The sequence below is a fragment of the Falco peregrinus genome, chromosome 5 (assembly GCF_023634155.1).
Source record: "Falco peregrinus isolate bFalPer1 chromosome 5, bFalPer1.pri, whole genome shotgun sequence".
NCBI lineage: Eukaryota > Metazoa > Chordata > Aves > Falconiformes > Falconidae > Falco > Falco peregrinus.
In genome coordinates, this window is record NC_073725.1 from 102,589,151 (window position 1) to 102,615,853 (window position 26,703).

The 26,703-nt window shown below is 47.4% G+C and overlaps 1 protein-coding gene across 2 annotated transcripts; it reads left to right on the forward strand.

Annotated features, from left to right (window-relative positions):
• Positions 1–284: 284 nt before the first annotated feature.
• KLF15 (KLF transcription factor 15) lies at positions 285–14,282 on the forward strand. Of its 2 annotated transcripts, none has more exons than XM_027794059.2 (3): positions 285–636; positions 4,964–6,071; positions 12,200–14,282. In XM_027794059.2, exons 2-3 carry the CDS (start codon positions 5,029–5,031, stop codon positions 12,366–12,368), a joined length of 1,212 nt encoding a protein of 403 aa, XP_027649860.1. In that variant the 5' UTR covers positions 285–636; positions 4,964–5,028; the 3' UTR covers positions 12,369–14,282. The 2 variants fall into 2 exon arrangements, with proteins under 2 accessions (XP_027649860.1, XP_027649854.1); XM_027794053.2 differs by lacking the exon at positions 285–636 and adding an exon at positions 2,606–2,852.
• Positions 14,283–26,703: the final 12,421 nt, after the last annotated feature.

A 26,703-nucleotide genomic window follows, 5' to 3' on the forward strand; every position in this document is an offset into this window, starting at 1 on the left:
CCCCCAAAGGCTGCATCCCCAGGGACTGCACCCCCCAGGGACTGCAACCCTCCAGCCCCCCCAGACCCTCCGCGGGCCCGGGGCCTGGCGCCCCCCGGGGCTCGCCCGTGCGCTGTCCCTCCGCACCGCCCCGGGGCCGTGCCTCGCCGCGCCGGGCGGGGCCGCGGCGCCCATTGAGGCCGGTGTCGGGCCGGCCCCCGCCGCGGCGGGGCCAATGGGGGCGGCGGACGCGGTCGAGCCTCTCCCCGGCCTCCCCCGCCGCCGCCGGGCGCCCGTCATGTGAGGGGGATATAGTACTACGGGAGCGGGGCCGCTCCGCAGCCCGACCGCCTCCCGGGGGAGCTGCGCCCGCCGCGCCGCGCTCCCTGCTGCCGCCGGGGCTGCTTCTGGCCGTCGTGGGGGTTCTGCGTTTTGTTGTTTGGTTTGTTTTTTGGTTTTTTGGGTTTTTTTTTAAATTTTGCGGTTTTATTTGTTTTTTAAATTTCTGTAATTATTTTTGCTTTTTATTCTTATTTTTGTTGTATCGTCTTGTTGGGTTTTTATATATATATATTTTTTTTTTTTCATTTTCAGTGTTGTTTTCGCACTCTTCAGACCGTTCTTGGCATTTTTCTCCCCCCTCCCCGGCTTGTTCAGGTAAGGGGGTGCGTGGGGCGCGGGGGTTTGCGCGTCCCGCCGGCGGTGCCCCGGTGCCGGTACCCGGGGGGAGGCTGCTGGTGGCTGTGCCGCTGCTCCTGGGACACCAAGGGGGGAGGTTAAACCCCCCCACACCCCCCCGGCGGTGCAGCGGGGGGGTGCAGGGCCGGGGGGCTGTGTCCAGGCTGGAGCTGTGCCGTGCCATGGTGTGACAGGCTGGGGGGGGGGGGGAATTGTTACTCCCGGTCATCTCGACCAGGGGACCACGCTGGGGGGCGGCCAGGGGGAGCTCAGGCCCCCAAACCCCCCTGAAAAGGGATGGAGGGAGCAGGAAAACAATTAAAAAAATTAATAATTTTCAAAACCACAAAATGGCAAAAAACACAACAATCCACAAACCAAAAAAGAAACAAGCAAATGCTTTGCAGCCGTGGAAACCTGGTTGTGCTTGTGCTGGGGTGGGAATTGCCGCCGCCCCCCCCCCGTTATTTGGGGGCAATTTGCTGCCGGGGGGGTGGACGCAAGCGCTGCAGATAAAGGGCTGCCTTTTGTGAAAGCCAAAGTTTGGGGGTGGAGGGGAGCAGTTTCCAGAAAACAAGGCTTTGGGAACGTTTCCGCAGCTTCCCGGAGGCGGTGGGTTTGGAAGGAAACAACGAAGAGACCCTAAACGCTCCCCCCAGCCCCTGTTCCCCCTCCGTGTCCCAGGAGCAGCGGAGCCACCTTGCAGAAGGGATAAGAGCAAATGGCTTTCCTCCTGACTCTTGGCTTCTTTCTATTATTATTATTATTATTTTTAGGCTTTTTAATTTCTTCGAAATGCTGGGCCTGATCCACTGCCTGGTTTATGGCTCTGTCTGTGGAGCAGGAGTCAGCCTGAACAGGTTTAAAATCTTCTAGGGAACAAGAGAAAACCCTAAAGAGATTAGTCGTAAACTAGAAAAAGCCATAGCAGTATACATAGGAAATGACTGTCGGCGTATCTGAGCCCATATAGTGCCCTGGGATTAGTTGTCCTGGGCTGGCCATCCAGAAATGACAGGCTGGGAGGTATGTCCCGGCCTTTCAGCAGGTTCCCAGGACTGAACATTTGAACATTAGAACATTATTCAGAGTCAGAATATGCCCCCTGTTTTGGAGTTGGGTTTGTTTGGGTTTTTTTTTGGTTTTTTTTTTTTTTTTTGCTAGTGATGAGAAGGACAGGTTGAAAACAAAACAACATGTTTCTGCTAGAAAGGACATTATAACAACCCAGGGAACTCTTAAAAGTCAGAGCCCATCGTGCTGCCGTGGGCTGGTGGCAGCTGCTGGATTTCACTCCAGAAGCGGCTGGTGCTCAGCTCCGCTCACATATCTAACGTGTTTTCAAGGCTCCTGGAGATGAAAGTGCTTTATGTAAACAGCATCGTTAGTTTTAATAGCTTGCACAGCCCTGGCTGGTTTTTTTTTTGTTTTGTTTTTGTTTTTTAATCTTCTGGTTTTGGCTGTGTCTTCAGGCAAAGTCGGGATGAAAGTCTTTTGGTTGTTAGTCTGGCCTTTAGGATAAAATATAGCCTGGGCCCGATGCTGCATTCCAGGCATTCCCCAGAATCTTCTTGGCTGTTCTGCAAGTTTTGAGAGTGCGCGGAAAGTGGATCTGGCCCATAATGTGCCTGGATCTATTTGCCGCTGACAGTGCCCTCTCTTCTTAAAATTACTCCGGTTACACAGAGTGACATTGCTCCCTGTCAAAAGAGACGGGGAAATAAGCGTGCTGGCTGCTTTCTGCGGAGGTATCTTGCTCACAGCAGTTGCAAGGGCTTGTTGATCCTCCTCCCTGCCCCTTGCCCTCCTTTAAGCCCTTATTCAACTTTAGGGTTTACTTCTGTTCCCAGTAAAATATATGGATGCTTTGATATGTGGCATCCTAGTTGTCATACGCATTTATAGAAATCGAACTTTTTTTTTTTTTAAAAAAAGAACTTTACCAACTGCTTTTGGTGCACACTTTTTCTCTGCACGCTTTTTCCCTGCACGCAGAGCATGCCAGCTTTTCTTAGGAAAGAAACGCGTTGCAGTCCAGATTTCACTCACAGCACCATTCTCCAGGAGTTCATGTTGGAACAATGCAGACATAGGAGGGAGGATCAGACACTGTCTGAGGGCAAGTCCTCCTTTCTGCCCCGCATTTCACAAGGCAGTCACCAGTTCTTGATGCAAGAGAGAAGCAAGCTGCTTGGGTGAACTCTTACTGGAAGCCAATACAAACTTCTCGGAAGTTTTTTTGTGTTTCAAAACTGGGAATAGCTCAGCTCCGGCACTTCTGCTCGAGTAACTTTCTGTCAACACAGAGATTTAAAAAAACCAAAAGTCCTGTGTGTTAGAAATAGTTCAGCTCTTCTGACTCTTCACTCTTACTGTAGAGAAATGATTATAGGCTAAGGTCACAAAACAGAGCCACTAACCTCTGTTTGAACTTCCTCGCGTTTGGCACATGTGGGTATTTCATTATTGGGTTCGGAGGCATAGCTGACTGACGGGGCCGTGCATACCAGGAAAATGTGCAATCTCACTTTTGAGTCTTTCTTTCAACCTGCCCCTACTTCCTCCATGTGCATATGAAGGAGGAAGCTGTATCTTTAAGAAATACTGTTTTTCCTCCCCCTGTTTCCTGTGAAATATTAATAGATGCTGCCAACGGGATGGAGCGCTTTAAGGGTGTTGTGCAAAATACCTCTCTCTGCGTTCACTGCAGCACTGAGCACGGAGATGCCTTTTGATTCTTCTCTAGAGAAGGCAAAGACAGGGCAAATTTTGGAGATCAGGCAGCACGGATGCCCTGCAATAGCAGTAACAGCCATCCCCTTCCTTGCACAAAACTGGGAGCTATTGACTATTCATGGCAAAGCGTCCAAAGCGCAGCGGCAGAGCCTGTGGAAAATGACAGCGTGTAACAAGATTGACTGGCATTTCCTTCGCGCTGGGTCACATGCCTCCTAATTCACACACACACAAAACCTCATAGGCTGATCAAATGACTTCTATCTCTGCAGTCCACATACCTTCCACAGAAAGAGTTGTTTTATTATGCACATATACAGCTCTGTTTTCAATCAGTCACCTTGAGCGAATGACTGAGGGCCAGTGTTTGCTCCATCCGGAGGTCTCTGCATTTGCTCTGTAAGAGGCATAGTCTCCATCTGTAAGCAATTTTTTTTTTTATTATTTTTTTTTTTTGCCTCTGGGAGCGAGGAAAAAAGAAAACAAATTCACAGATGCCCCCTCCTGCCTTCCCCTCCCCAGAAACCTTTCTAGGAAGTCTGGTTGGCTTCCAGACTGGGAAAGCACAGGACAGTCGCTGCTGTCAGAGAGCATTGTGGTGGGCAGCGCTGGGAAGGATGGGTTTTGCCCCTGTGCCTCTGTGGGGTTGTAGCGGGATCACGGCTCACATGAGTGAGGGCTTGCGGGATGCTACCTGGTCACGGCCTCAATGTGTGTGGGGGAAACCGGGGGAGTGTGGCTGCCCACCGTAGGTCATGGCAGATTGGGATGCCAGGGGGTCCGTACAAGCCCTCCCAGTTTAGCAGCTGGTGTGAGGTTCAGTTTACCTCGACCTCTGTACCCAGAGAGGAGTACAGAGTGGTGAGGTGAACCCCGCCACCAGCTGGCTTGCCAGGACATGGTAATTAGCTCAGTGCAGAGCCAGCCTTATTAAGGGCAGTGCAGGTGATGATGACACTGGCACAGATTCATTACATCTGGAGGGGAAAATCCACCTAGTAAATGCTGAAGCACAGTAAATATTTTTGGCTCCTGATAGATTGATCCTTGTATTATGCTGATTAGCCTGTATTTGTGGAGCTGAGGAAGTTAAAAATAAGGTTGTGGAAAGCTACAAGATAAGGAAAAGGTTTGCATTTTATGGCCACCAGCAATAAACTGCTTTTTTTATTTGTGGGGTTTTTTGGTGGTAGAAGTTTCAACACTTCATTTTTTCTCTCCATTCTCTTCTTTGGCTCTAGGTTTCACTGTTAGGTGAAAGCCCATAATTTATTTTCTCTTGCCAGTAATATTCTGGAAGGGAGCTGTAAATCTAGAGCCCGCACAGTTGGGAAGTGATTTCTGAAAGAATTCTTCTGCAAATACATGGTGCAATCCTGCAAAATGCTTCAGCCCTGACAGTCCTTAGGGGGTGGTACAGACGTATCAAAGCGTGTAGCAGCATGTGTGCTAAGCGAGACGGGAAGCTTTGGACTTTCCTGTGAGCTAGAGGGCTTTACGAGCTTTAGTTCATGGAGATAAATGATTAAACCAACTTCTGACTGTTGTTGTTTTGTTTTCCTACACTCAGGCTATCACCTGAACTTTCGCCGCCTGGTATATGCTGTTGGGATACCCCTAAGAGATCGCCCAGGAATGGTGGATCACTTGCTGCCTACTGATGAATCCTTTTCATCTACCAGATCTTCTCTTGGGTACTTTGGGGACATGACAGCAGGGCTGAGGTCCTACCAAATGCTGCCCTCTCCCCTGTCGGAAGATGACAGTGACTCGTCCAGCTTTTGTTCTTGTTCCAGCCCTGACTCCCAGGTTCTCAGCTCCAGCTATGGAAGCACATCCAGCGCAGAAAGTCAAGACAGCATCTTAGATTACTTATTGTCCCAGGCATCTTTGGGGAACACCTCTGCGTCATGGTGGGACAAAAGGAGACTTCAGCCGATAGTGAAAGAGGAGTACTTTAGGTTGCCTGAGTTTGCTGTGGATATGGAAGACTCAGGACCATTTCAGCCCACACTTGAGGAAATTGAGGAGTTTCTGGAGGAGAACATGGAGTTGGAGCTCAAAGAAAGACCTAAAAGCGAGACCAAGGACTTGAGAGCTTGCAGCCAAGTTTCTGTTGCTTCACTACAGCAAAAGGACCATATGTTACCCAGTGCTAGTTTAAAAGAGAGTAAAAATGAACAGTTGAACAGCTCAACGGAAGGTGGCCAAGCTTCAAATGGAGGAATGGCCCTGGAGAATGGGATACCAGTTATGCTTCAGATTCAGCCTGTACAGGTCAAACAGGAGTCCAACACGAGCCCCAGTTCCCAAGGACCAGCACAAGAGAACATTAAAATTGCACAGCTGCTAGTCAACATCCAAGGACAGACATTTGCCCTTGTGCCTCAGATAGTTCAGTCATCCAATTTGAACTTGTCCTCTAAATTTGTCCGCATTGCTCCCGTCCCCATCGCTGCCAAGCCAATTGGGCCAGGAGGCATGATCCAGGGTCAGACGGGAATCATCATGGGTCAGAAATTTCAAAAGAACCCTGCGGCAGAACTCATTAAAATGCACAAGTGTTCTTTTCCTGGTTGTACCAAGATGTACACAAAAAGCAGCCATTTGAAAGCCCACCTGAGGAGGCATACAGGAGAAAAGCCTTTTGCATGCACGTGGCCGGGTTGCGGATGGAGGTTAGTATTGGGGTGCAGCACTGCCCAATCCCCTTTCCCCTTTTTTGGTCACTTGACCTAACTTGCCGAGCAAGTAGGTTTGCACTCTGATTTAGAAACTGTTTCTGTTTCCAAAGCTTGTTTGGTTGGTTTGAGAATTAAGACCTTTTTCTTCCTGTTATGTAATCCAGGGGCTTTGATAAATGAAATAGCAGAGCATCACCTGCTGGCATCAGCTGTTTTAGCGTCTTAAAAAAAAATATAATAAAAGTAGTCCATTGTAATTTGTATTTCATTCCAAGAGGGTCAGATTAAGCTTGTTACTGCAGGCAGTACCTTGCGTTCACATTGGTTTGGTTGCAACACACCAGCTGCCGCTGGTAGTGGCTGAGGGCTGTAAGTGAACTGGGCGGTTTAGGGCAGAACTGCTGCATGTGGCTCCGTCTGCACGGGGCTAAATGCGATCACGGAAGGGCTGTGATAAGTGAGTGTGGTTAAAAGCAGTATTCTGTGCAGTTTTGTAAAAATGTGCTCCATCCCACTCCTTCTGGGAATGCTGGCAGTGACACTCCAGCAGACTCTGGGTTTTATTCTCTGCGTTGATTCAGAAAAATGCGTGGGTGCCACTCGGAGCTGCAAAAAGCTGTCAGATGTAACAACATAACCAGAAGGCTGAGGTGGAGTTAAGTGTTGCTTGAATGAAAGGTTGCAGGTCTGATTGAGCAAAATATTTTGCAGAGGGTATCTCTTGATTTATTTTTTTTTACATTTTTTTTAATTGTCAATGCTAGTTGAAAATACTTTGTTAAAAACATCAACTTCTTATTTTAAGGAAACTTCAGTGGAAGCCGCCTTCTCTCTTTCCAGTTAGCTTCATTACTTGCCTGCCTGCCTGCACCACAAACTATTACGATGGCAGAAAACAAAACTTTAACTCCCTTGTATTAAATTAAAGCAGATTTCTTTCAAAGAATATCCTGCAGAGCTTCAGCAAGCAGTGTCTAATGAGGACATGGGTTGTGACCATGGGGAACAGATGAGGTAAAAAGTAACAGGAGAGGGTTGTGTAAAAATGCAAGCATGTGAGACATGCAGCAGTTAGAGATGGATGGATTGGCTTGAGAGAAAAGGTCAGAACGAGGCTGAATCCTCTACTCCCCAACTGGTCCAGTTGGGAGTTTGCTTCTTGGAATGAATGAGCAGATCAATACTATTAATTTCTTCGGTAGTTTTCTTTCCCATTTCAGTTTCTGGTGGCTTGACAAACTGGTGGTGATTTTCTTTCCTTGTGTACTGGTGGCACTTCTCATGAGCCGGGCTCAGTGGCTTGCTGTGCAGGATGCGCTGAAATGAAAGCCATGTTATCTGGCTGACCCGGTCCCGTAAGCTGCTTGCTGGTTTGCTCCTGACCTGTGGTGGAGGCACTTGCTCCCTTTCGTTTGGTTGCAGGAGTATGTGTGTGCAGGCAGCAGATGTGCCTCCTGCCAGTGAATGTGCCTGTGGGTGTCGTGTTGGCTTTCCTTGCGCTGGGATGTGAGCAAAACTCTCATTTTTGTGACAAATGCACGTGGCATGTGCAGGTTTGTCTGATCCGCGCTGAGACTTGCACCAACACTCCCAGTGACTTTTGTGGCTCGAGAGCAGGAGCCTGAAGGGTTGCCTGTGCGTGACGTTCTCCAGCTCTGCCTTATTACAGAGCTGGTGTTTCCCTGGCTGCAAAACCAAGGGGAACATTTGGAAAAATATTGAGTGGTAAGGGATGGAGATTTAATTTACACCAGGGTGCCTGCCTTTTTCTCAGCGTTACAGTGAATGGTGTGGATCAAAAGCAGGATGCAGGTGTAAGGTGGGCCAAGAGAAGTGCAGATCCCACAACCAGGAGCACACTGAACTTTCACTCTCAGCCAGCCACAACATTTTAATGATGAGGAGCCCAACAGGGATGAGAAATTAATCCCCTTAGCTATGATGACTGTGTTGTCTTGTCCACAAACAGCTGCTGGAAGGGCTTTTGAAACTCTCTTGCAGCGTGTCTTGTGCATTTCCCAGCCCAGGCTGGTACCCCAAACGCCAACACCCCAAACTTTGGAAGGGCCCTGCTCCAAGGGGGCAGGTTTATAGCCAGCAGGAGAGGCAGCGCTTGCGGAGCTGCTCCCTGTGCTTACGACAGTCCATAGCACTGGGCTGAAATTGCTGCACATCCCATCCCCTACGTGCTGCTCCCACATCAAAGGCCAGACCCAGTTGAGCGCTGAATTGCTCAGTCCCCTTTCATCAGTAAAGCATGTTTACTTTTTCCAGAAGTTCAGCAAGAGCTGTGGTCTCACATGACTTAAGTCAAATGCATCTGGACTCTCTGTTTGCTCCCAGTTTTATATAACCTCAGATGAATTTAAGCACTAAAACACTGCTGAGTTCTGCTTTCCTCCTCCTTTCCCTGCATTCTGGCGCTTGCATATTTATTTTTTCACCAAAGACACTCAAGATCAGACCTCGCTGAAGATAGTGATTTCAAAAACAAAGTGTTGCCTAGCACAAGGTGGCTGAGCTGTGGGGGGTTAAAGCTTTCCCAGCCCTCTAGCCAGCCCTGCTATGGTGAAGTTGCTTGCTTTAAATGCATCAAGGTAAGGGTGTGCACGCGGCAAACCCTTTTGCCAAGCCCCTAGGACAGCTGGAGAGCCCCAAGCACCTCCGTGGAGAAGGCTGAACCCTGTTTGCTTGTGTCCTTCCTTGGCCGGGGGCAAGAGCTGTTTTCAGCAGGCTGCAGAGAGGCATTCATAAATGGCTGGTGACCCGTTGCGTTCCATAGCCCGCTGTACCGGTCAATGCGCTGATCCGTGTCATGCCAGTTTATACCTCTGGAACACCGCAGCCCCTGCTTAGTGCTGCTGCTGGGACAGCCCTGACCAAAGCTGAGTTGCAGCATGGGCCAGTCCCCAGCAGCTGTGCTATGGCATGGAGCAGCGGCTCTTGCTTTCCCTCCCCTGGTGCAGCAGCGTACAAAGCTGCAGTTGTTGTAGGGCCTGGGGGATTAGGCAATCGTGTTTAAATGCCCTGCCACATCTTCTGGCAGGAGGTTTTTCCTTGCAGCTGGCTCTGCAGGTGACAGCATGCAATACGAGCTCTGCCTGGTTTGGCAGGGAGGGTTTAAAGGCTTGTAATGAGCGTGGCCAGGAGCGTGTATGGGACTGAGTGAGTGTGGGGAGGACCATGTGTGGGACAGGTCAGGGCAGGTGTCTCGCCTTGGCCTTTTTTGCTGGTGCTGTGCAAAGGGGTTTGCAGATGTGCAGGAGGTGTGCTGGCTTACCGGAGCAGAGCTTTGGGGATGGGCAGGATGAGTCCAGAGCCTCCTGTCCACTGCAGAGAAGTACAGCCTGAGTTAGTCTCAATGACTGGTGGCCTTGGTAGGGACCATGGAGTACCAGGCTGAAGCTAATGACCTTTCTGAGCCACACAGCAATGTCCTTGCATGGCTGGGAGACACAGGACACATCCTATTATCAGGGAGCTCTATGATTTACCTTCAAAGGAGGTGGAATTACAGGTCCTTTGGGGTCCCACCAGATAGAAGGATGAAGGAGACTCTTCTAGTTGCTGTGGGATTGCCCAGATCCTTCCACCTTTCTTTTCTGAAGGAGGAATCCTCCTGGAAATGGCAGTGACGTGGGATGGTGAGGCGTTCCTTGGGGGTACCGTTTTTCTTTTGAATTTGGCATTCCACTGGGGATTATTTGATGTTTTCGTGGGGTGGTATCAGTGCCAGAACGTGCTGCAACTCTCATTTCACTGTAGAGCCAGACCACCAGATCCTCCTGGCTTCCTTGTCCCTTTTTGCGTTGTTTTTTTGTAAACATGACAGCTCAAGGTTTATTTCTGTAGGCTCTGTAAGCCGAGCTTTCTGTGACTGCTGGGGAACAGTATTGCAACATTCCTGCCTCTTCAGCTAAGGACATAGTTATGAGGCAGAGTGTATTTTTGTTGGATGAACTCATCCGAGCTCCCAGGGTATGAGTGGAGCTGCTTAGTCCTGACATGTACCTCTTTTTCCCCTCATCATCCATGCAATTCCCATCAAAATGCACTTGTGGAGCTCTTGCGCAGGATTAGCCGTGTGCTGCTGCGCTTCTGCTGCAGATGGTGACTTTACTGGCCAAGGACATGGGACAAGGCAACCTGGCCACATCTGGTTTTACTCCTTTGGGTGATAAGCCTGTATATGAGAAGATGGCTCTTTGCGGAGGTGCTTTTCCCTCTTCGCTCCCTCGTTTCGCTGGATGTGGTTGCCACCACTGGCAACAGGTCTGTTCCTTGTCCAGCACTGAGTCCCGCTGAGGCAGTCTGCACAGACAACATCCTGCCCTCTCCAGAAAGATGCTTAGGCCCACTCATCCATTGCTCTACAAGAGCATCCCTCCAGGGATGCAGCACTGCGACTAGCTCACTGCTAAGGACTGGGGAGAAATCCCTGGCCCTGCTGCTCCCAGCTCTAGACTATGGTTTTGGGAAGCTGTGGCTGGAAGGAGCAGGGGTGCTAAAGAAAGCCAATGTGCAGGTACTAGGGGTGAAGAGAAACCTTGAAGAAGATGCATGCCAGACAAGGAACAGGTTGATGGCTCCATTAGGGCACCTGCCATTGGTCTTAATGGTCAATGTGACTCTCACCAAAGCAAGGAAAGGGAGAAAAGCAAGAGAATGGGTGAAGGAATCTGTCCTAGAAATGCCCCTGGGAGAGATGTGTCCACACTGTATCTTACCAGCAGTGAGTATCTGCATCTGCTTTGTGCTGGCTGAATGCTCTCTGGGTAGCATCATTGGACTGAAGAGCTGTGGGAACTGAAGAAACCATTCCCAGTTTTCCCAGTGCCTGTGTCCTGTTCTTCAACTGGCAGCGGTAGATCAGAGCTAATTAAAACCTTTATGTGGAAACTTATTTTTCTTGCATGAAGGCCTTATTCATAGAAGCCCAGCAGTCCTGTTTTCCCCCTTTCATAAAAATAGCGTATTCACTCTTTGGTGATGTGATATTTTGCTCCAGAAGGGCACATTTTCCTACATGTTCTTTCCCCCATTTATTCAGCTAGTGCCCATGACTTCATTTATTTATTGTAAATAAACAGCTGATACCATTTCTTGCAAGCTCTCCTTCTGTGCCGCTCTTTGTTACTGCTCTGGCAACAAAACACTTAATTGCCCTTTGTCAGGCAGCAAATTTTTTGTACCCATCTGGACAGGGCTGTTTTAGCGTGACATTATTAATTAACCCTGTGACTCCCAGTCACATCCAAGCTGGAAATAGAGCCAGCCCTGCTGTTAAGACCAAAGGATTAGCTTATTTGAGTTCAGTAAAGCCTGTGGGATTCACAGGGGCTATTTGAGGATTTTTCTGTGGAGATGGAAGGTAGGAAACAGCTTATATTGAAATGACTCTGGGAGACAATATTGGTAATTAAAGGCTCAATCATGTTTTCAGTTTACCCATGAAGTAACCGTACTGATGGCCACTGGGGCCCACCAGGATTTCAGCTGTTACCGTGTTGAGCATCTCTAGTACGGAGATGTTAATAGCTCTTTATTTAGCCTGCAGGACCACATACAAAACCCAATTTTTCAGAGGGATCTGGTAAGTGATGTAGCTTCTGGGTAGTTATGCCTGGCTGTTGTCTGGGGTCTGTGTCAAACTAGTTGCAATTACTGGATGTCCATTGTGGTTGTGTCAGTGGGAGCTTGGAGCAGACCTCACCTGCAGGACATTGGTTGTTATCTGTTTGAGAAGGGTCCGTGCTTGAATTTGCATGAGGGAAGTTGTGGGACAGGCTTTGGAGGGGATTGGGAGGGTGATCAAGAGCAGTGCTGGTTTTGTTGATCTGTATCCATGTTTTTGGGTTTAGGGTTGGTACAAACGTTGCCTCCATGTGTTGCTGTGAGTCCAGAGTTGACACGGGATGAGGTTGACAATCGTGTGTTTCCATCACTGCTGCCAGCTGCTGGTGGGACCAGCCTAGCCCCGTTGCGTGTCCCTTTCAGTTTGCGTGTTTGGGCTTTGCCACAAGTGGAGTGTCCCAGTGGCCTGAGGGGACTTTTTTTCCCACTGTGAGAGACTTGGCAAGGTAAGAAAACGTTTCTCTGAAAAGTCTTCTCTTGTCTTGCAGGTTCTCCAGGTCAGATGAGCTGTCCCGGCACAGGCGCTCCCACTCAGGGGTGAAACCCTATCAGTGTCCCGTCTGTGAGAAGAAGTTTGCTCGAAGCGACCACTTGTCCAAACATGTCAAGGTGCATCGGTTCCCACGAAGCAACCGCTCCGTCCGCTCCATGAACTGATGGGTCCCGCTTTCCCCTTCCCGCCCAGCCATCCTACGACCGCCGATGACAGCACTTTGCTCACTATGTTTCTAGTGATAATTTATTTGTCTCCACAGAACAGTCAATGCTGTTACTTGATAACACCATGTCCGAGCGTCCTATGTCCTTTAAAAATTATTTGAGAATGAAGCTCTTTTTGGGTCAGGGGAGGGGGGTGCTTCTTTCTTTTTGTCTCTCTCTTTTTTTTCTCTTTCATTCTCTTCCCTGCCCACCTCCCCTCCCCTCCCCAAGATCTTATTTGCCTTTCCTTCTATCTTTCCCTTCTTTGCTGCTGCTTCTTTTGGAAATTACAGTGTTTTATTTTTAGCTGTTTTCTGCTGCACAGGAAAATGTAAGAGTTGCTTGCTGCTAGTTAATTATAGCCCTGGCATTCCTGAGGGCTTTGCTCATGTACAGGCCATTCATTGTGAGTTTTTATTAAGCTGCTCTATTTGTCCAGTTTGGAAACAGCAAATTCCTTTTGAAACGAAAACAACTCCTTTGTTTTTGGGTTGCCTGAGCCAAGGATGTGTAGGGGCTGGCCATAGGAGGAGGAACAGTGGGAGCTGGGGACAGGGGGAGGCAAGGCATGGAGAGGGCTGGAATGCACCTCTGCGCCTCTCTGATTTCTCTGGTTCACATTTACCTTTTCCTTGGCTAGGGCTATATATAAATATTTATGTATATATATTCATACATACATATATATATATTTAAGCAAAGGCATATCCCAAGCAAACCTGGAAGCTCAGGCTGGATGAAATGGCTTGGAGTGGAGCCTTTTGGTGTGGCTGAGCACGTACTGTGTGCATGCTTCTCCTGTCCTGTGCTGCCATGGGGTGAAAGGATGCCCATGTGTCGAAGGAAACGCTACTTTCCTTTGACTGGTTTGCAGCATCCACTGTCTTTAGTAGAAGAGCTGTTGTCTAGCATATAAAGCAGCAGGAAGATGTTTGTGAGAATGGCTGAGCTTTGTTCTTGTCTCTGCTCCTGCCGTCTTGTGTGATCTTGGGGGAGAAACCAGAGTACCAGCCCTGGAGGTGCTCAGTGGTCCTGGTGAGCACCGAGCATCCTGAGCATCCGCTGCAAGTCAACGCCTCACTGGTTGGAGCTTAAGTCTCTGTCTGCTGGCCTGCAGGGTCTTGTAGGATGTACCTGTACCTGGGGGGGTGGGAGGCACTGTGGATTGGTGGGACAGCACCATGAGATCTTCTGTCCAAGGCTGGTCTTCAGTGTTAATCTCCCTTACTGACAGCCATGTCAGAGCTCCATGCAGCTGGGGTGGGCGAATGGGTGAGAACAGTAGCCAAAAGAAACAAAGTTGTGTGGTAGGTGGCTAAGAAGGGAATTCAAATAATCAGATGGTAGCAGGCAAGTGATTTTGTTTGTGTTTCTTCTTGTTTTGTTTTTCTCTTGAACTCTGGTGATTGTAAGAAGCTTTTAGAAGAAAATAGAATTCAGTAATTAGAAACGATTTTATAATGGATGTTGCATTTCCTTTCCGTTCACAGATGGCATCTGTTTGTCTTTTTGTTGGCAAAATGGGAGATAGGAGACTGCGATTCTAGTGCTAGGCAGAGCAGGAGCCCGCACTGTGCAAGAACAGCAGGTCTAGCTAAAGCAAATGCATTCCTTTTGTCCTCTAGAAATTAATATAAATGAACTATCATCTATTGACTGGTTTATATCACATCCTATGAATGTATGTAAATAAAACTGTACATAGATGCATATCTATATAAAATATCTTTTAATAACATATCAAATTTGTGTAAATTGGAAACAAAAATACCTATAAAGCCAGTGTACATAAGTTACAATTCTGTATATTTTCTTTTGTTCTTCATAAAAATATATTTACTTTGACAATAAAATGAAAATGGAAATTTTAAATCCCTTCTTGAAATTATTATTCATTAATTTTCTTTGTAGCAAGCTCTGTAATCAGGACAATAGTGCTTGAAATTTTGATTCACCTTTCAGGTGAATCAAACCTTAACTTTTCAGATGCTGGCTAACAGGGAGATGATGCAACAGATTTGAAGTTGCCCTCAGAAGTTTTTCTCATCTCAAAGTCCTTGGGAGGTGTGAGATGTTTCAGCTCTCCCTTTGCCAGAGCCCTCATGCCTCGCCTGTCAGCCGCGCTGGGACCCGAGTGCCTTCTGTGGTTTCTGACTGCTGTGGAACAGGTTTGCAGCTGCAGTAAAACTGTGGTTAATAAATTAGAGCAAGCAGGTTTTGAGGAAATTCAAGCTCCGGTGAGTGGTTAGTGTGAAGGAGGAAGGGCTTCAGAGTCTGCTTGAGACTGACGGTGACTCACTGTGTGACCCAGGACAAACGACTCAATTGCCATGTGCTGCAGTTCCCTTTCCTGTAAAATGGGGACAGTAATGCATCATGGTGCTACTGTGGGACTTAATTTACGTTTGTGTGATGCTTGGATGGAAGGAGCAAGCAGTAAGACCAGTAGTCACAGGATTAGATTGCAAAAGAAAGGCTCAGCACGGCAGAGGTTTTGGTGCCAAGGCGCTTCAGTTGGCTCTTCTGTAAATCCCACATCTGAAAGAGTGATGTGAAGGATCTGTGGTATGAAGCATGCCTCAGGCCCAAGGAGAGGACACCCTGCTTTGCAACAGCCATTGCTTCCCATTCACGACAACAGGGGCATGAACGTGATGCTCTTGTAATCTGCAAACCAGGATGTCTCTGTGCTTTTTGATTGCTTGGCCTCCACTGGAAGAAGAAACCATCAATGTTACTGGTGTTGAAATCACTTCTGAGTCTCCATGGGAGCAATGGTGCAGTGGGTCCAGATCTTCTCCCTGCAAGAATCACTCTGAGACTAATGGGCACCTAGGGATTAAAGTCTTTCCCTGAAGAACAGCCACCAAAAACTGCCAGCTGACGGGCCAGGGCTCTCCAGACCCCTGACTGTTTTTCCCGAAGACCCCCTATGAGTCTGGCAAGAGGACCGAGGGATGAGGCAGACTAAGTTCTGTTCACTCCAGGTTGTTGTTGCCTTCTGAGATGTAGCCTGAAGACCAGAGTCCTAAGGACAGCTGTTTTAAGAGTGCTAGTCGCGTACATGCTTTAATTAGCAAGCCTGCACCAAGAGGATCTCTTGATTCCCTTCTGTTCTCACCCTGTCGACATCATGCATTAAACCAGCTGCTTTATTTTAACCAGCCTCTCTGCCTCCTCCCCATCTCATCTGGAGTTCTGATATTGCTGTAATGTTGGGCAATTTGCCTTGCAAGACACGTGGGGCAGAACTTGTTCTTTTTCTGCAAGAGGCAATACTTAAAGCTAAAGTGGAGTTATGTACAATGCCTACTGTTGGAGCACACCAGTGCAGAAATCTAAGATCTAAGCTATGTTTTAGCCTGGAATATTTTCCATGAAACACTTACTTTTCCTTTGGGTTTTTTTTTTGTTTTTTTTTTCTTTTCTGTTTTAAGTATCATTTCTGAGTGTGGATTGTGTGGGTTTTTCTGGCTAGTAGCTGTAAGGAAATTTAAGTTTATGTACAAGTTGAAACATTTTGCTCAAAAGAGTAAGGTTATGTTTGCTGTGAAAGGAGACTTAGTTCTGCATGAAAATTAATGATGTTTTTAGAGGTTTGTCACAAAAAAGAAGAAATCTCCAAAAGAGATTTTGATATTTGCTTTATGTGGATTACTGGCCTGCCTGGGCCTTGCAGATTCATGAGAAAAATGTGGCCTTGCCTTAAGCCTGATTACTCTTTACCCACCTGAAGATAAAAATATATTTAAGTGCTTTGATGCCACAACTGTAGATAGGTTAATTATGTTCCTGCTTCAGCAACTCTGCACGGCAAAGCGCAGCATGGCATCGTTATACATATACCTGAGTCTTACTGACTTAAACATCTGTAATTCGGTTTCTGAGGTGTGAGTGGACGTGTGCAGTGTTAGAGCCTTCACTTGATCACAATCTGATTCCTAACACTTGTGGGATCTCTGTATGCTTCTAAAAGGTTTTACTGGCAATTTCTGGCTGTTTATGGTCTCTTCATCAGAGCTAGTGGTGAAGGAATAGTTTTATGGCAAGTGAGGAGCCATCAGCTAGGAAGGTCTTACTCAAGGTAAGGACTAAACATAAGGAATAAGAGTAAAGTGGTATTTCTTTAAGATGACCTGACTTCTGTGACCCATGGCTAAACACAGAGCAGTGGAGTGATGTGTCCGAGACCCCAGAGCGACTCAGAGGGGAAACAGGAACAGAACCGAGAAGTCCCAAATCTCCTTTGCCGCAGACAGTGGCACAGACCGCACATCAGTAACACACAGCAGGTTAGAGAAGGCAAAGAGTAATAGGACACAGAAGTGAGATGTTAGATAAGCAAGGAAAGGTAAATACTGGGCACAAGATGAAGTCAGGCTACGCTTACAATGTCTACTTTTGGAAAGGATGCCAAGGAGAGGGGAACGAGAACTCGCTTGCTGGTGTGTTGCACTTGCAAGTCATCAAGGTAAAACTCCTTAAGAAGGGTCCTGCTCCCCTGACCTGTGTTATGTAGCGGCTTTTTCTCCTGGCAGCCGGGGGGGAGCTCAGGGAGCTGCACCCCCGTGGAAAGCAAACTAGCCCATTGAGCAGGGAGGTGTGATGAAAGGTGGCAAATCTGGCTCCCTGGAGGAGTGCTTGGGTTTAGACCCCATGTTTGCAACTGTCACCTGCTTCCCACCCTCCCTGCAGGGTTGTTTCCACTTAAATCCTTGACTCAGGAGCCTTCTCCTTGTCTAAATGGCCGCTATGCATTTAATCCAAACAGCCAGGTGACTCCAGCACAACGCCAGTGGCAACAAGCCGGTGTTAATGATTACCCCGGGCCCCTTAGGTTATGTAAGCCTGGATGTGCATACCATGGGCCCTCAGCGTGGACCTTCCCTCCCTGTCTGGGAGAAATACCAAGGACCTGCCAGCACACATAGAAAGCTATTTGGACCCAGCTGGGATTTTCGTTCTCCCCTTTTGACAGCACCTATGAAACCCGTTATTCACTCGGTTCAGTGATTGCCATGGTTTGCTTGCTTGTTATTCAGAGACATTGCTTTTAAAGAATGAGCTGTGCTAAGCTCCCACTGACTTCAGCACAAGCCAAGGACAGTGACCGCCATGAGTTATTCGGGGAAAAAAATTCCCAGCTAAGGCAGCCACTGCAGATCCTGGCAGGTCCTTGGCTTCCCTTGCTCATTTCTTCTGGGATATCTGTGGTTTTGTGGCTTTTAATCTCTCATCCTGCTGGTTTTGGTTTTGTTCTTGCCTTTTTTTGTTTGTGGTTTTTTTTGGGGTGGTGGTGTTTGAAGGTGTGTGGTGTGTGAAAAATAGATATTGTGAAGAATCTTCTAGTCTTAACATCTAGTGTTTGCATACAGCTAGAGGGATGGGACTTCCTGAGTCTTCTGGTCAAGTGATCCTATATGGTGAGGATTGTAGTTCCTCAGTGCTCAGTGTTTTACAGGTCTGAGCTTCAACCTGCTCTGCCAGCTCAGTGCAGGTCTTCCTCCAGCTGGAGCTGGACCATGTCCTTCCATCTCTTGCTGCATTCCCTACCCGAATATGATTTTTCTAATGGTTTTGTGGTTAGGCTGACTCAAAGCCCATGTAAGTGCTTGATCTCCTAGAAAGCTAAGGCTGGATGAATCTCAGCCCCTGGAGAAGTCTGTTGCAGAGAGTTCTCATCAGCTGACCCATCCTGTCCTGTAGAGCATGTATGTCTTGGCCAGCAGCCCACTGAGCCCCAGCTCGATATTTAAGTGTCCTGCAGTTTAGAGCAACACCTGACAAGGCTCTGGCCATCACGAGAAGAGGGCAGTGTTTACATCTCCACTGAGTGAAGCAAGCTGAGGTGTTAGGTAAAATGGGAGTGAAATACGTGAATGACAAGTGACTGTTGGGAAACCCAGTTCTCTTGCTTGCACTGGTGCACATCTGGTAATTCTTCCCCTGCTCAGGTTGGATTCATAACTATCCTGAAAGGGAGAGAAAATTGAAGTGAATGCGGCCTATAGTTTTCTGGAAGGGAGCAGAGGAGGGAAAACAGAAACTGAAGAAAGTCATGGCCTAACAGGTGCTGTTCAGTCTTTTCCAGCACAAATAAATTGACAGTCTCTTTGTGCAGAAAGGGCTCTGCTTGTTGCACAGTAGGAAGGTGGTCTGAGCTAGCAGCCGGCGTCAGAGCAGCTGGTGTACCAGTGCTCTGGGGCAACAGCAGCTTTATGGCAGGGGGTTTAGTGAATGATAGTCAGAGAGTTGTGCCTTGGACAGTTGGTGGTCATAAAAAGAAGGGGCTGGGATTGCTTGCTGTTGGTCCCTCAGGTCCCCTTACTTTACTGCTTTTCTCCTGACTCCGTAGCTGATTCTTGGAGTGGCCTCGAGTGAGCCTTAGCACTTCCCAAAGCAGAAATATTATTTATTCATATGACCCAGATACTGGGAATTTCAATCATTACAAGACACCCTGAGATCTTTAGTGGAAACATCTATCCAGGAATTGTTTCGCATGTGACTGAGGGTGGAGTCCAGCAAGCCTCAAAAAGAAAGGTACAAAGGATTACTGTTCTGTATCTAAAAAAGCCTCTGGCATCTGTGTCTCCTATTGAGTCCAGCGGGCACCAGCTTAAGCCCTGCTAGTTATTCCAACATTTTAGTTGCAAATACAGCGGTTGAGCTATTGGACTGAAAAGCATCCAGGCATTTAGTAAACTCGCCTTCCATAAGTGAAGGAGTGACGTGAACATTTAAGTTTGGCTGTTGATCGCTGACTTTTTCTGAGAAGTCTATAAACAGCAGCCAGGTAGTCTCTCACTTTTTGTTTCTTTGGTGTGTGTTGTTTTTCCATGGACAACATGTCCTGGACCTTAGAGAGTTGGCTGGAGCTAGATTCATTTAGAGTGGGTGTCCCTAGTGGCAGATAATGCATTGGGGAGGGCAAAGAGCTTGGAAATACTGTTATGTCAGAATGGCCGTCCTGAAGCCAGAGCGGCTGGAAAAACACCAGAGCTGCGCTGAAGGCAGCAGTGCCGCAGCGAACAGTTCCATGGGCTGGCGCCTGTGCTGGACCCCAGCTCCGCTGTGCCGGTTCTCGGGTCTGACTAGGACACTGTGGCACCTCAGAGCCGAGACGTGGATGTGGGTGTCCTGGGGCAGGGCTGAGGTGGGGAGCCCTTTGCTGTAAGGGAGATCTCTCTGCCTCGGCTGATGTGGAAATGGCCTCTGGTACGAGCTTGTCCCTTCTGGAAGTTGTAGATGCTGCTGGGGAAGGTCAGCTTTGGCTGGAAGGGGAGCACAGGGTGATGAGCAGTCTGTCTTCTCTCAGAAAACTGAGTTAGTTACAGCTGACAAGTTTGCTGGTAAACTCTCCCTCTTGCTTCCTAGGAATTAATGGCACAACTGGAGGGTGTTCATTTACCTGCCACCTGGGACCTTTAGTCTCCTCACAGGGTATTCCAACAACTGATAAACACACATTTGTAACACATTTGCCTTCAAGACAGCTTGGATTTTCTTTGGCACCAAAGCTCACAAGAGCCCTTCCGAAGCACTGCCCGGTTGCCTGAGTGCTTACCCCTCACTCAGTATCACCGGCACTGCCTTGCAGATAGTCCAGGTTTGTGTGTGAGATCAGTGACACCCATGAAAGTTTAAGGCAAATCAATCTGTGTCATGGCTAAAGGAATGATTAGCAAATTAGAACTGGTCCTGATGACTTCATGTGAGTTACCTGTTACCCTGTGACAGATCCCTGGTGGGTGGAAGACTGTGAATCCAGGAGGAGCTGGAGCTACCTTCCTCACTTTGCTCCTCCATTTTCATGCTAATCTCAGTGAAACAAATTAGCTGTGCTAAATTAATAATAATATTTGCCACTTCCCTACTGTCTTCCAGCTGGGGAGCAGAAGATGATTCTCAGTGGGGAATTAAGCCTTTGAAGCCCCCTGAAGAGTAGTTGTCACCTTTATTGTGCAAAGTCAGAAAAAGGATTTAAATGATTTGACCAATAGTTCTTGGGGAGCTTGTGGCAGAGCTGCAGAGCAAACCCAAATGTACCAATTCCATCTCAGACCCAGGCATTGATCACAGCTTAATCATTTGATATGATTTTGAGATGCATACACACTGATGTATAGATGTAATTAATTGAAGCACACTGCGGGAGAAGTTGGAATGTTTTTTAGCCCTCTGGATAGGCTTAAGACCTGCATGAGGTCAAGCATGAGAAATGGCAAATGTACATCTTGATGTAGCATCGGTAATGTTGGCGTAGGTGTCCTGTGGCCCTTGCAGCTGCTGCAGGACCTAGGGAGCAGTAGGGAATAACTTGGCTGTATCTGCTTGTGACTTTTTGAGGCCTTGCAATGGCTCTTGATGACTTCTGCAGATGGGTTCATGTTCTTCATCTTCTGTTGGGGCCATGTTGGCTCCCACAGTAAGTAGCAAGGAGTTCAGGTTGACTTTCCCCACCCCCCCCTTGACTATCACCCCATAAAGCACTTCCATGGTGCATAAGACTTTACCCTTGTGGTGTTATGAAAAGGAGGCCGATGAGCACTCTCAGGAGTTTCCTTGCACTGAAATCCAACTTGCACCTTGCAGTACCTTCCTATACAGCTACCTACAATCTTTTCCTTCTGTAACTTTGATACCTTCTGCTTTTCTCAAACACATTTGTTTTAAAGAAAATGACCAGCTGCCGATGCACTAGCTGTTACCTATTAACACAAACATTTTAGGTTGCGTAAGAGTGCCCGTTTTGAAAGTTAGTACAGAAGATCTAGTCCAATGTAATCTCTGCTGTTTATTCTGATCTTTTATTCAACTTCTGCAACTAGATAATTTGTGTGGGATTTAATAAACTCTTCTCTTTGTTGTGATAAGTTCTAATTATTACTTTCAAGGAAGTTTATTGGATCAACTAGTAACTAGTCACTAGCTAGAGCAATGTGCTGTTGAGAGAGAGGTTTCTGCTTGCCTTATAGTGACTAAGTAGGTATATGGAACCCACAAAGAAACCTCACAAACAGAGTCTCTGTACCATACATGCAGTATACTTGCAGAGCAAGAGATAGCCTGAGTCAGCTGGCAGTTAACAAGATGTGCAGGACAAATAAAGCACATTAGAGACTGCCCAGAAAAAAATAATTTCTTTTCATTCGAAAAAAATTGACAGTGTTCATCAGAAGATCTGAGAGAGTAAGGGAGCAGGAGAGACAGCAGAATGGCTAATATGATGGCAATGGCAAGCAGTCACTGGGGATGCTGGCTGTGCTGGTTCAGTTCCCAGAACTGCTGGATTGGTCCCTTGCTGTGGCTATGCAATGCCTGGACCTGCCAGTGTTGTGTGTTTCGAAGTGATGCTCCTTCTGCCTTGTTTTCTTTCCATGGAGGCTCCCCTTGTGAACTGAGGATATTATGATTTTACCAGAAAGACTATTGATGAGCTAATGTTAAAGACAAAGTTTCAAGTGCAAAACATCGCAGCCAGCTGGGGGTTTATTTCAGTGAAGTGCTGTTTGGGGACTTGTTGCAGTCACGCAGCTATGCAGAGAGAACAAGGAGTGGAATCTTCTCTTAGTTTGTCCTTGAAGACCCCTCATGAGGCCACATCTGGGTCTACATTAACAGAGGAGCCCTGGGACAATGGGGTGTGAAGGCAGTGGAGGGCTCTCCGTAACCCAGTTGTCTCTGCTGTTGGCACTTCTCTCTTCTTCTAGTTCAAGGTCTTGCAGCAGTCAAAACTCTTCTGTCAAATGAATTCCAGATTCTTTCAGTTTTTCTAAAACATTTTTATGCCTTTTTTTTGTGTGTGTGTGTGTCAAATGTGAATTTCAAGAATTGTGTGGTCAGTTCTCTTCAGAGTCCACTTTTCCTTCACTTTTCGGCAACCCCAGAAATGTGATTGTTATGACCAAAGCATGAATAGCTCACTGGAACAGACTGCTTTCACATCTGTAGACATTTTCATGTGTCAATGTCCACTATTCCCTGCTTGTCTTTGGAAAAGATCCATGTCACAGTCCCATGGCGGCAACCTCTAAATGCAACCATATGATAAAAGCCATTTGCCGTTCCCCTTGCCTGGCATCAGCACACAGATTCCACCCATGAAGACCATTTGATGGCCATTTTCATACTCCGGGGGAAGTGCAACACTGCAGATAAGTGAAGGCTCAGCAACAGTCTTTAGGGCCTTCAAGTGGAGGCAGTAACAACAGAACAATTGTTCTGATTAGTGTTGCAAAGGGATGGCAACCATCATGAGGGAAAAAGAGGAAAAACTGTAGCAGAGAGAAGGTGTTTAGATCTTCAGGGTCATATTCTTAGTCATTTCTAAGCCCAGCCATTCTTCACCATGCTTTGCTTTCTCTGGTCAGCGGTACTGTTGAGGCAGTGGAGAGGTATTAGCTCCTCTCATTTTTTTGATGGGCACAAGGACAGAGGCGTACCTCCTTGGCAGAGGTGGAAACAAGACTTGCAACTTTTGATGTCCTGCCTCGTGTTTAATCTGCAAGCCTGTGGCTGCCAGGTTGATAAGCAGCACGTGGATTTGGAGCCTCTCCTGTTCAGGTTCTGTGTGCAAAGACCAAGAAAAAAAAAAAAAAGGGGCCCTCACTCAGGTGGTCTTAGCTCTGTCAGTGAAAAGTCTTTCTGAATTTGTCAGAGCCCCAACTTCACTCTGTTTGTACTCGAGCAGCCTTCCCACTCAGGGTTAATGACTTTGCATGCTGGGTTGATCTGGGAGGGAACTGGGAGTCTCACCTGGGTCTGGGGCTAATCAGAGGTCTCAGTGGAGGGCACCTCCAGGCTCCCATAAGGGGAGAAGGGGAGGAGCTCTAGGAGGGTGGGTGGGATGGTTATGGGGTGTTTGTGGCTGGCTAGGAAGGTGTTTTAGGTGCAGACACCTCCAGGGCATGATCATGGAGGGAGACTACAGCAAGGAGCAGTTGGCTTGTGCAGCAAGATGCTTTGAAGAATGAACCTTCAGCAGGTTGTATGCTGGGGAGGCTATGACTGACGTGAGTGACCCTGTTGGGCTGGGTTTGGGTTGTGTTTTGGGTTTGTTTTGTTTTTTGGTTTTTTTTCAGGAAGGAAGGTTCATTCAGGGGTGAAAGAGCCTTGAGGCTGGTGATTAGTGAATATTTGCTGGAGTTTAAGCCCAGGTGGTGGTGAATTGTGCTTGGCTAGGAGGAAGCTGAGGTCCTCTGTAACTGAGGTGGCTGAGCTTAGGGTTCCAGTTGTGTTTGGTCTTGCTCAGGGGAATGTAGCATAGGTCCCTGGTTCAGTTCAGATGGCTGGGCCTAAGCTGTGCCTCAAAGTATGACTTGGGATCATGCTCCCTTCTGAACCTGTTGTTTTTCTTCTCTTGGCACAGAAGAGAGGACTTCGTCCTGCTCTAGTGTCCTAATGTGAAAAAAAAAAAAGCGCCTCTTGTCAATTCTTTATTTTCCTCCTCTCTGGATAAAAGAGGCTGTGCTCTTAACCATAAAGGCAAGAATACAGGCTGTTTTTTGGGAAGCAAGGAGCAAACACAGTTTAGCTTCTGAGCTACAGCATTTCCTAGTGCAGGGCACAGTCCAGATTTTTCCACATGTGGGCTTGAGCCCAGACATCACCCTGACAACACGTGGGAACATAAATACAAACAAAAATAATTTCCAGATGAGGGACATATGCAATGTTTTCTTTTACTGGCATTTATGCTTGCTTATTTGGCTGAAGTTGACAATCAACTCTGCTTATTGCAACAGGGTAGCAGGAGGATGCTAGGAACAGTGAAAGTGCCTGTTCAGCTGTGCCTGCATCCCGAGAGGGATATGAAACCCATGACAGCCACCTCGGGGAGGCCCTGTGTAATTTTTGGAAGAAGATAGGGCCCAGGAACCAGCAAGAACAGTCTTGGAGCAAAACCTTTTGGGGGGACCCTGACTGACCCATAACTATTTAGGAGCTCTTGCTTAGTGGCCTATCTCATGAACCTTGTCACAACCTCACAGCCTCTTGTCTGGCTGTACTGTGTTAGGTCCCCTCCTTGTGGTGTGTCCCCATGGATCTAGGTAAGACTACGTTCTCAGGAAGTGGAAGCAGTCCCCTAAAGAAAGAAGGTTTTGCATTTTATTTTCTTTCACTTGTGAGTGATATTGGTATTTCTTTCAGGTGATTTTTGGCTGGGAGAATCCCTGAGCAGCCTGATCTCAGTAGGGTGAGGGTTAGTTTGGGCTGCACGCCCAGCATCTCTCAGGTTTCACGTGGGGGGAATAAGGGGAGATACTGGGGCTGTAGTCCATTGTCTTACACTGACACCAACTTCTTGTTCCCTTCTGCATTGTGTTCCTTACGGGGCTATGCAGTCTGTTTCCAATCTCCCCTGAAGCTGGGGCTATGAAAGCAGTATCTCAAGCTCCTTTTTGTATATCAGACTATAAAAACATGATTTCTTACACGTGTGCACAAATATATATTTCCATTAAAAGTACAAAAATATGCTGCTCTAAGTAATGCTATCAGGATTCTTAGGCATGATTCTGTACTGCAGCCCTTTGAGTTCTGGTCTACCTGGTGACTGAATTTCTTGCTGACTTATCCCCAGGGCAACATCATGGAAGACAATAATGACACCAGCTTAAAACTAGCGAGAGGAAAAAGGGCTGACTGTTGCTGGATGCCCTTATAGCTACGTGGTTGTTTTTTGATTTGTTTCCCCTCTGGCTGCTCTCCCCCTGCCCCCCCCACCCCCCGCCTCTGGAAAAATCAGTCTGTGAATGTAGTTTCGTTATATTACAATAGCCTGTTCCTGATGTTGCTGCTTTGAGTCTGTATGTCTAACAGGCCTAAAAATAACTAAATAAATCACTCAAATGAGGCAGTAGGCAAATAGATTTGCCCACCTGTTTATTAATAAACACATGGACATGAACCTATATTTCTATATTAGAACATGGCTCTATGTCTCCTGTGGGTATAAAAAGAAAAACACCTGGCAAAGAGTGAAGGCAGTAAGGCAAGTACAAAGTTTCCACAGTAAACATATTTGTGTTTGCTGAGCAAGTGTTGCCTTAGGAAGGCAGGCAAGGCGAGCAGCTACCGCTTGCTTGCAGAGCCTCAGATTACCAAGCACAGAAAGAGATGACTCTCTGACAGCTGCAGATTGCAGTTAGATCATACGGGGGGTGGTGGTGGTGGTGGTGTGTGTATTTGAGAGAAGGGACAAGCAGGCATCCTTCCCAGCCTCTCTCTGTGCTGACCATATGCATATAAATCCAAGTGCACTTCCTCTTTGGAGTCTGGATTCAGAAAGCAGCCAGGAGATAGCGCAACAGCCAAGCTGAGCTTTGTTGTGGTTTGTTGTTTTTTTTTAATTATGTTTTGGGGGGTTTACTGCTTGGAGGGTTGTTCCTCTGGATGGCTCAGTGCATGCTCTGATCTTTACCCTTGCAGAAGTATCTCACTGACTTGCAGAGCAGTCCTTTCAACAGCATCAATGTAGAGGTGATTCAAGGCAAACCTTTCCTGGTTGGATTCATGGTTATTTACTGGCAGAGCTGTAATGTGGGGGTAAAGGAGGAAGCTGGGGTAAAATGTGCCTAGGGCATGCCAGGGCCTGGCATGGGGTCTCTGGGAAGGGAAGAGGAGGGTGTCCCAATGATAAGTGTCATTCATGTGCTGTGAGGTGAGAGTAGCTAAAAAGACTCCAAGTGGATGCCTCCATCGCGATGGCTCCTTTCCTTGCCTTCCCATTCCTGTTTGTAAGCTGTGGTGTACGGCTCTGCCAGCCACACTACTATTTCTGCTTACTCATAGGGTCAGCTGAAACATGCTGAACGAGGGGCAAAAGGGTAACAAAAAGCCCAAGTAAGGTACTGTCTAACTGGGACACGTTCAGCCATGTGGCCAAATCTGGGGCTGTGTGGGTGGGTGTCTCTAGTCTTTCTATGCTGTTTTCTAGCTCTGCAAGAGACCCAGCAGTTCAATTAAGGATAATATATACTTACAATTAATCAAATAGTCTTGCATTGGATTAAGACAAAGCCTCCCATCTAACTGCCTCCAGCTATACTGGTGCAAAGGAGATGTTAGGTTCACACTAAAAATGGTCTGAGCCTGTGACAGGCAGTTGTACCTAGGCCTGGCTCCTCTAACATATTTATAAAGCTTTGGGTTCCCCCACTCCATCAGCAGGGGCAATAAAGATTGTTGTTATGAAGCTGTTGGTTAACATAATCATGCTTCATAGCTTTATTTTACATGGTGATTATGCTGACTATTAATGTGCAAAACCTGAACGCTGGAATTACTG